The sequence below is a fragment of the Phyllobates terribilis genome, unplaced genomic scaffold (assembly GCF_046119375.1).
Source record: "Phyllobates terribilis strain yellow unplaced genomic scaffold, ASM4611937v1 Scaffold_4__5_contigs__length_816908805, whole genome shotgun sequence".
Taxonomy (NCBI): Eukaryota; Metazoa; Chordata; class Amphibia; order Anura; family Dendrobatidae; genus Phyllobates; species Phyllobates terribilis.
The window spans coordinates 808719251-808728964 of NW_027362764.1; the positions used below are offsets into that span (position 1 = coordinate 808719251).

General features: G+C 53.4%; 1 protein-coding gene across 1 annotated transcript; it reads left to right on the forward strand.

Annotated features, from left to right (window-relative positions):
- The first annotated feature begins 6088 nt into the window (after positions 1-6088).
- Positions 6089-7246, forward strand: LOC141264742 (forkhead box protein H1-like). Its single transcript, XM_073677003.1, has one exon. It carries the CDS (start codon positions 6089-6091, stop codon positions 7190-7192), a length of 1104 nt encoding a protein of 367 aa, XP_073533104.1. The 3' UTR covers positions 7193-7246.
- The last annotated feature ends 2468 nt before the right edge of the window (positions 7247-9714 follow it).

Sequence of the window (9714 nt, forward strand, 5' to 3'; positions counted from 1 at the left end):
CCCTTTACTTGTCACCCCATTACCTCTGCTGTTCTCTGCACCTTCCACAGTCACCTCCATTCCTTCCTCCCTTGTGTCTGGTGTCTCTGCACTCACACCTGCTGGGCCGGGGGAGGGGAGCACTTCCAGAGACTCCTCTCCCTGCAGCACCACACCCGTTTCCCTTTGGTTGGTGCTGGCTTTCTGCATGTCTCCTGGAGCGCCCTGCCCCCCTACTGGAGCATTTTGGTCCTTGTGCTGGGCAGACTGTTTGTTGGGCACTGCTGCCCGCCCTGCACCCACAGACTTTGGGGTCTTAGTGTCCTTTTTGGGCGCTGGGGCACACTGCCCCCCCGTCGCAGCAGTGTGCCCAGTGTTCTTTGCAGATGTGTTTTTCACATCCCTCCCTGCCCCCCCAGCCCCAGTGATAACCGGCTTAGCAGCAGAGGGCAGAAAGGGAAACTCCACAGAACTCCCTATGTCCGGCGCTGTGAGTACCTCCACAGCCTCGCCCCCTGCACTGTTCCCCGCACAGATGGCAGCATCGCCGGACGTCCTCCTCCTCTCCCCACCTTGCCTCTGCCTCGAGCCCACTGCAGAGCCCGTGCCTTTAGGTTTGGTGGGGTTTAAACAGAAGGTGGCAGGCGCAGCATCAGACATTGGTACATACTTGTAACTCACCACCTCCTGTGCGGCTCCTCCGGTCTTCCTCTTCCTCCTCTTGGTCTCCTCCATTGGTTTGTTCACCGAAAGAAAACTTTGTCAGGTCCACTGGAGACTCCAGCAGTCGGATCTCCCTCAGCAGTCCTCCTTCCTCCTCCTCCCCCGACACTCCAGCCTCTGCTGTGGGAGTCCTCTGCCCTGCAGGGAGACCACTTGAGCTCCGGCTCTGCCCCTCACTGGCTCCAGCACCTGAGACTCCAGTCACCTCTTCATCCTCCTCCTCCTCTTCACTAAGGACGCCGGCTGGCGGTTCTCCTGAGGTGTTTAACCCCTTCATTTCTGAGAACTGCCGCTGGTTCTTAAACCTCTCCAGGAAGGGACCTGCGCTTTTCTCAATCCCCTCCCGGAGGAGCACTAACCTGACCACCTCGTCTCTGAGGGCTTTAAACCTCTGGGAGGTCGCGGGTCTTTCCTTGTTGGAAGCCCGGGTATTCAGGATCCGGGCCTCCCTCAGCTCCTCTTTCAGCTTGGTTAGTGCTTTGCCGGCGTCCTCGTACTCTCGCAACGTGGCGACCACTCGGGAGGAGAAGGAACTTGTGAACTCGCTGGAGCTCATCTCCCCCCAGGATCTTGCTGGGCTCTTGTTCCTGGGGCCTGGGGTGCCCCGGTCTCCCTCTCTGGGCTGGCGGTGAACAGTCTCGGGGTTGGAACAGGTTGATGTACTCTTCCTCACCCTTCCCGATCTCCTCACTCCCTCCTGGGCCGGTTGTTGAGGCTCCTTCTCCCCCGCCGGCATAGACTGGGGGATAGGAGGCTGGGAAGCCATGCTGGCCTCCCAGTAGGCCTGCCTCTCCCTGGGGAGAAGAGAGGCAGACGACGACCCTCCTCCTGGAAGTGCTTGAGCTCAGGAGGCAGGTGCTACTCTCAGCACCACTCCTCCTGTCCTGTATATATATACACTTCACAGTACCACTCCTCCTGTATATATACACTGCACAGTACCACTCCTCCTGTATATATACACTGCACAGTACCGCTCCTCCTGTGTATATAGACTGCACAGTACCACTCCTCCTGTATATATACACTGCACAGTACCACTCCTCCTGTATATATACACTGCACAGTACCACTCCCCCTGTATATATACACTGCACAGTACCACTCCCCCTGTATATATTCACTGCACAGTACCGCTCCTCCTGTATATATACACTGCACAGTACCGCTCCTCCTGTATATATAGACTGCACAGTACCACTCCTCCTGTATATATAGACTGCACAGTACCACTCCTCCTGTATATATACACTGCACAGTACCGCTCCTCCTGTACATATACACTGCACAGTACCGCTCCTCCTGTACATATACACTGCACAGTACCGCTCCTCCTGTATATATACACTGCACAGTACCGCTCCTCCTGTATATATACACTGCACAGTACCACTCCTCCTGTATATATACACTGCACAGTACCGCTCCTCCTGTGTATATATACACTGCACAGTACCGCTCCTCCTGTATATATACACTGCACAGTACCGCTCCTCCTGTATATATACCCTGCACAGTACAGCTCCTCCTGTATATATACCCTGCACAGTACAGCTCCCCCTGTATATATACACTGCACAGTACAGCTCCCCCTGTATATATACCCTGCACAGTACCGCTCCTCCTGTATATATACACTGCACAGTACAGCTCCTCCTGTATATATACACTGCACAGTACAGCTCCTCCTGTATATATACACTGCACAGTACCGCTCCTCCTGTATATATACACTGCACAGTACAGCTCCTCCTGTATATATACACTGCACAGTACCGCTCCTCCTGTATATATACACTGCACAGTACAGCTCCTCCTGTATATATACACTGCACAGTACCGCTCCTCCTGTATATATACACTGCACAGTACCACTCCTCCTGTATATATACACTGCACAGTACAGCTCCCCCTGTATATATACACTGCACAGTACCACTCCTCCTGTCCTGTATATATACACTGCACAGTACCACTCCTCCTGTCCTGTATATATACACTGCACAGTACCACTCCTCCTGTCCTGTATATATACACTGCACAGTACCACTCCTGCTGTCCTGTATATATACACTGCACAGTACCACTCCTCCTGTCCTGTATATATACACTGCACAGTACCACTCCTCCTGTCTTGTATATATACACTGCACAGTACCACTCCTCCTGTCCTGTATATATACACTGCACAGTACCACTCCTCCTGTCCTGTATATATACACTGCACAGTACCACTCCTCCTGTGTATACGGACTCTACACAGTGCTTGGTTACTTGGATAGCGCTGATTGAGTCGTCCCCTTAGGGTTCCATAGATTCACACACTGTTATTACGGAGTGTTTTATTCATCCTCTGCGGTCAGTGTGGGGTGGTGTTTTACTTGTTGTTGAGGTGAGTGTGGGGGTGATGTTTCACTAGGTCGCTACGATAACTATGGGTTGGTGTTTCACTCTTCTTCTACAGTCATTGTGGGGGTGGTGTTTCGCTCATCCTCTGCTATTATTGTGAGGGTGGTGTTTCGCTCGTCCTCTACATTCACTGTAGGGGTGGTGTTTCGCTCATTCTTTGCCACTGTGTGGTAGTGTTTTTCATGTTCTCTGAAGTCACTGTAGCTCGGTGTTTTACTCATTGTCGAGGTCATTGTGGAGTGGTGTTTCAGTTGTCCTCTGCGCTCACCATGGGGTGGTGTTTTGCTTGTCCTCTGCAGTCACTGTAGGGGTGGTGTTTTGCTCATCATCTGCTGTTGCTGTGGGGGCGGTGTTTCGTTCGCCCTCTTCTGTCACAGGGGGTGGTGTTTCGCTCATTCTCTTCATTCACTGGGTGTGGTTTTTCTCTCATTCTTTGCAGTCACTGTGGGGTGGTGTTTAGCTTGTCCTCTGCGGTCACTGTGTGGTGGTGTTTTGCTCGTCCTTTGCAGTCTTTGTGGGGTGGTGTTTCGCTCATTGTCGAGGTCAGTGTGGGGTGGTCTTTCGGTTGTCCTCTGTGGTCACTGTGGGTGGTGTTTTGCTCATCCTTTGAAGTTTCTTTGGGGTGTTGTTTCACTCATTGTCAAAGTCAGTGTGGGGTGGTGTTTTGGTTGTCCTCTGCGGTCACTGTAGGGTGATGTCTCGCTCATTGTCGAAGTCAGTGTGGGGTGATGTTTCGGTTGTCCTCTGCATTCATTGTGGGGTGGTGTTTTGCTCGCACTTTGTGGTATCTGTGGGGGTTGGTGTTTAGCTCATTGTCGAGGTCATTGTGGGTTGGTGTTTTGCTCATTCTTTGCTGTCTCTGTGGGGTGATATTTCGCTCATTGTCGAGGTCAGTGTGGGGTGGTGTTTTGGTTGTCCTCTGCGGTCACTGTAGGGTGGTGTTTTGCTCATTGTCGAGGTCAGTGTGGGATGGTGTATTGGTTGTCCTCTGCGTTCACTGTGGGTTGGTGTTCTGCTCATACTTTGCGGTCTCGGTGGGGTGGTGTTTTGCTTGTTGTCAAAGTCAGAGTGGGTTGGTGTTTCAGTTATGCTCTGTAGTCACTGTGGAGTGGTGTTTCGCTCATTGTCGAGGTCAGTGTGGGGTGGTGTTTCAGTTGTCCTCTGCGGCCACTGTAGGGTTGTGTTTCACTCATCCTTTGCAGTCTCTGTGGGGTGGTGTTTCGCTCATTGTTGAGGTCAGTGTGGGGTGGTGTTTCATTTGTCCCCTGCGGTCACTGTGAGTGGTGTTTCGCTCGTCCTTTGCGGTTTCTGTGGGGTGGTGTTTTGGTTGTCCACTGCAGTCACTGTGGAGTGGTGTTTCGCTCATTGTCAAGGTCAGTGTGGGATGGTGTTTTGGTTGTCCTCTGCGGTCACTGTGGGTTGGTGTTTTGCTCGTTCTTTGCGGTCTCTGTGGGTGGTGTTTTGCTTGTTGTCAAAGTCAGTGTGTGTTGGTGTTTCAGTTATCTTCTGTAGTCACTGTGGAGTGGTGTTTCGCTCATTGTCGAGGTCAGTGTGGGGTGGTGTTTCAGTTGTCCTCTGCGGCCACTGTAGGGTTGTGTTTCACTCATCCTTTGCAGTCTCTGTGGGGTGGTGTTTCGCTCATTGTTGAGGTCAGTGTGGGGTGGTGTTTCATTTGTCCCCTGCGGTCACTGTGAGTGGTGTTTTGCTCGTCCTTTGAGGTTTCTGTGGGCTGGTGTTTTGGTTGTCCTCAGCAGTCACTGTGGGGTGATGTTTTGCTCGTTGTCGAGGTTAGTGTGGGGTGGTGTTTCGGTTGTCCTTTGCAGTCACTGTGGAGTGGTGTTTCACTCATTGTCGAGGTCAGTGTGGGGTGGTGTTTCGCTTGTCCTCTGCGGTCACTGTGTGGTAGTGTTTCACTCATCCTTTGCAGTCTCCGTGGGGTGGTGTTTCACTCATTGTCGAGGTCAGTGTGGGGTGGTGTTTCGCTTGTCCTCTGTGGTCACTGTGTGGTAGTGCTTCGCTCGTCCTTTGCAGTCTCCCTGGGGTGGTGTTTCGCTCATTGTCGAGGTCAGTGTGGGATGGTGTTTCGCTTGTCCTCTGCGGTCACTGTCTGGTAGTGTTTCGCTCGTCCTTTGCAGTCTCCGTGGGGTGGTGTTTCACTCATTGTCGAGGTCAGTGTGGGGTGGTGTTTCGCTTGTCCTCTGTGGTCACTGTGTGGTAGTGCTTCGCTCGTCCTTTGCAGTCTCCCTGGGGTGGTGTTTCGCTCATTGTCGAGGTCAGTGTGGGGTGGTGTTTCGCTTGTCCTCTGCGGTCACTGTCTGGTAGTGTTTCGCTCGTCCTTTGCAGTCTCCGTGGGGTGGTGTTTCTCTCATTGTCGAGGTTAGTGTGGGGTGGTGTTTCACTCATTGTCGAGGTCAGTGTGGGGTGGTGTTTCGCTTGTCCTCGGTGGTCACTGTGTGGTAGTGTTTCACTCGTCCTTTGCCGTCTCCGTGGGATGATGTTTCGCTCAATGTCGAGGTCAGTGTTGGGTGGTGTTTTGCTTGTCCTCTGTGGTTACTGTGTGGTAGTGTTTCACTCGTCCTTTGCAGTCTCCGTGGGGTGGTGTTTCGCTCATTGTCGAGGTCAGTGTGGGGTGGTGTTTCGCTTGTCCTCTGCGGTCACTGTGTGGTAGTGTTTTGCTCGTCCTTTGCAGTCTCCGTGGGGTGGTGTTTCGCTCATTGTCGAGGTCAGTGTGGGGTGGTGTTTCGCTTGTCCTCTGCGGTCACTGTGTGGTAGTGTTTCGCTCGTCCTTTGCAGTCTCCGTGGGGTGGTGTTTCACTCATTGTCGAGGTCAGTGTGGGGTGATGCTTCGGTTGTTCTCTGCGGTCACTGTGGGGTGATTCATTAGTTGTTGCGGTTAGTGTGGGGTGTCTTGCCTGTCCTCTCCAGTCATTGTGGGTTAGGTCACTAGTGCTCTGCGGTCCTGGTCCCTGTTGCCTCTATGGCTCTTGCCATGGTTCTTCAGTGGGCTGCCGCACATTTGGGGTCTTTCTTGGTAGGTTCAATACAAGAGTCTTATGCGTCTTGGTATTTCTTGCAGGTGCTGAAGGATCCGGGAAAGCCTCAGGCCAAAGGTAATTTTTGGTCGGTGGACGTGAGCCGGATCCCCCTGGACGCCATGAAGTTGCAGAACACTGTCATGTCTCGTGGCGGCGCAGAGAGCTTTGTCCTGGACTTATCACCCTACATCCTGCACGACTCCAAGTATGATGGCAGCGCAGAGATCCCGCAGCAGATGCCAGGCAGTAACTACTCCAGTGCCAGCTCCACAGGGGAAGACTCTCATCATCTCCACACTGCAGGCAAACTCCACAGCTCCTTCACCATTGACTCTTTACTCCATGATCTCCAGGATGTGGATCTTCCAGACGTCTCCAAGACAGAAGAGAACAAAGAACAGGGTGACCTATCAACCGATCAGCTCTGGGTGCCCACTCCACACTCTCCGCAGAGCTCCAGCAGTCCGAGCCTCCCCACCACCCACTCCATGCGCTCCTCCTCCAGCGCCAGTCTGCCCACCATGTCCCCTCTCAGCTGTGACCAGAGTCCGGAGCATTGCAGGAAGGTGCCCGGGACTTCTCCACAAGGGTCCGCAAAACGGCAAAGGGAAGATGAGAGTAGTAGTTCTGATTCCAGTGCTGATAGTTCTCCATGTGGACCTCAATCTAAAGCTGCCTTCGATCCCTCAGAGCTGCCAACTTCTTACACTAAGTGTGTGCCACCCAACATGGTGGCCCCCCACAGCGCGCTCCCCTTCTTCCCATTTCAGCAGTATCCTTACTATAACTATGGACCTTCCCCGTACATGACGCCTCCGTACTGGGGGCTCCTGCCACAGCCGACCACCCCCAGAACCCAGCAACCGTGCCCAGCGCCCACACTGGATCTGGACAGTATGCTGCGGGCTGTGCCGCCCAACAAAAGTGTGTATGACGTGATGATGAGCCACCCCGGAGACCTGGTTCACCCGGCCCTACTGAGCCAATACCAGCCCCCACAGCCCGGGGCAAAGTGTCCTGTAGTGGCCCCTCCTGTACGAGACTGAGGACCCCCGTGCACCACAGGGTGTGACCAAGGGTGGAGAGCTGGAAAGAAATGGTGCTTTATGAAGATGTGGCCGTCTGTGGTGACCACTGGCTGTCTGACGCTGATCTCTGCTGCTCCGTGGCTCAGTGATGCTGATCTCTGTGGCTCGGTGACGCTGATCTCTGCAGCTCCGCGGCTCGGTGACGGTGATCTCTGCTGCTCCGCGGCTCGGTGACGCTGATCTCTGCTGCTCCGCGGCTCGGTGACGCTGATCTCTGCTGCTCCGCGGCTCGGTGACGCTGATCTCTGCAGCTGAGTAGTTCGGTGCCGCTGATCTCTGCTGCTCCGCGGCTCGGTGACGCTGATCTCTGCTGCTCCGCGGCTCGGTGACGCTGATCTCTGCAGCTCCGCGGCTCGGTGACGCTGATCTCTGCTGCTTGCCTGTTTTATTGTAAATGAGATGCTGCACTTTACCTTGTTTTTTAATAAATGCAGAAACATTTTGTGACTCGTTTCCAGAAGTGTTTATGACGCGCCCCCTGGGCCGTGGGGACACCCGGAGCCGGGCCTTGTAGATGCTGGGGGTTGTAGTCACCGTGGCGGTGACCCGGTCCGTGACCCAGGGCGGTCAAACCAGGGCAGTCTATGTGTATAGGTGATGTATAGTCCGACTACGCCACCTGTGGATTGCGGTTATCGGTAACCGCCGCTGCGGAGCAGTCCGCTGAAGCTGGTGGTATGCGCAGCAAGTGTAGTATAACTCCCCACAGGAAGTGCATAGCTTCAGGGCGTGTATGTATGATGGTGGTGATGGTGCCGGGCGTCCCAGTGCAGTGAGTGCTGGCGTGGTAAGAAACACGGAGACAAGGTGTTGCAGTCCCAGGGTCTTTACTCACTGTTGTTGCAGTTCAGATTACAGGTACCAGAGCAATCTTCCCCCGTCGTGCTGCGCGTACTCAGTGAGGGGCTCGGTCCACCCTCAGGTATCTCCGGAGCACTTATCAGGACCCCCTTCAGTGTGTCCTCTCTGGCCTCTCTCCTTGTACCTCACACCTAGCGGCACCTCTGTCCAGTGTCCTCGGGCCTCGGCGGGCGACGTGTGTTCCGTCCCCTGGCCCTATGTGGCTGCCTTCCTGGTGGCTGGTGTGGACGGCTTGCTGTACTTGAAGTGCTGCAGCCTCCGGTTCCCAGTTGAGCCCTGTAGTCTCTGCTGGTTCAGGGATCCGGTTCCCCTTCTCTGGCCTGACCCCCCTACCTCCTGTCAGCGGCGGGCGTACGGGTGGCAGCTGCACGGCCCGTACCCCTGGGGTCCCTTCGGTTCCTCTCCTGGAGCCTTCCTGCTCCCTCTTCCTTCAGGCTCAGGCCTCTTGGCTAGGCCCGCCTGCGGAGCAGAGCTCGTACAGAGCCCCTGCTCCTACATTCTCCTCACCACTACTCACTAACTCTCTCTTCTCCCTGAACCAAAATGGTTCCTTCCTTTTATATGCCCCAACTCCAGTGCTCCCCTTAACTACTTCCTCCACCCATCCACTACCTGGTTCCCCCTTTCTAGATGTTCCCTCCCCACTCCAGCCAGGGACCAGGGACTGTGCTCTCCCGTAGGAGCATTGTCGCCCTGTCCCCCGGAAATGTGGTGTAATGCATGCAGGTGTCGGGGTCCCGGGCAGCACTCCATCCTTACCTGAGGGTGAGGTACCACACCTCTGTGGCGACCGAACCCTCAGGGGCGCCACATTTATATCCTGAGCGACACCTTGTGATGTCACAGAACACGATGGACGACACCTTGTGATGTCATAGCAGCTTCCTGCCAGAATTGTATTATACACAGAGGAATATACAGCGAGCGCACGATGTGCAGGGTTACCGGACCACTAATGAGACACGAGAGTAGGAAGCAGAAATCGCCCCTCTCCTCAGGGTGATATAGTAATATATATAGTAATATGGCCGCCCTTCTCCTCAGTGTGATATAGTAATATATATAGTAATATGGCCGCCCTTCTCCTCAGTGTGATATAGTAATATGGCCGCCCTTCTCCTCAGTGTGATATAGTAATATATATATAGAAATATGGCCGCCCCTCTCCTCAGTGTGATATAGTAATATATATAGTAATATGGCCGCCCTTCTCCTCAGTGTGATATAGTAATATATACAGTAATATGGTCGCCCTTCTCCTCAGTGTGATATAGTAATATATATAGTAATATGGCCGCCCTTCTCCTCAGTGTGATATAGTAATATATACAGTAATATGGCAGCCCTTCTCCTCAGTGTGATATAGTAATATGGCCGCCCTTCTCCTCAGTGTGATATAGTAATATATATAGTAATATGGCCTCCCTTCTCCTCAGTGTGATATAGTAATATATATAGTAATAGGGCCGCCCTTCTCCTCAGTGTGATATAGTAATATGGCCGCCTTTCTCCTCAGTGTGATATAGTAATATATATAGTAATATGGCCGCCCTTCTCCTCAGTGTGATAAAGTAATATATATAGTAATATGGCCGCCCTTCTCCTCAGTGTGATATAGT

Bases quoted from the DNA above. Each gene is read 5' to 3' on its own strand.
- LOC141264742 (XM_073677003.1), top strand. From the start codon at position 6,089: ATGGCTCTTGCCATGGTTCTTCAGTGGGCTGCCGCACATTTGGGGTCT.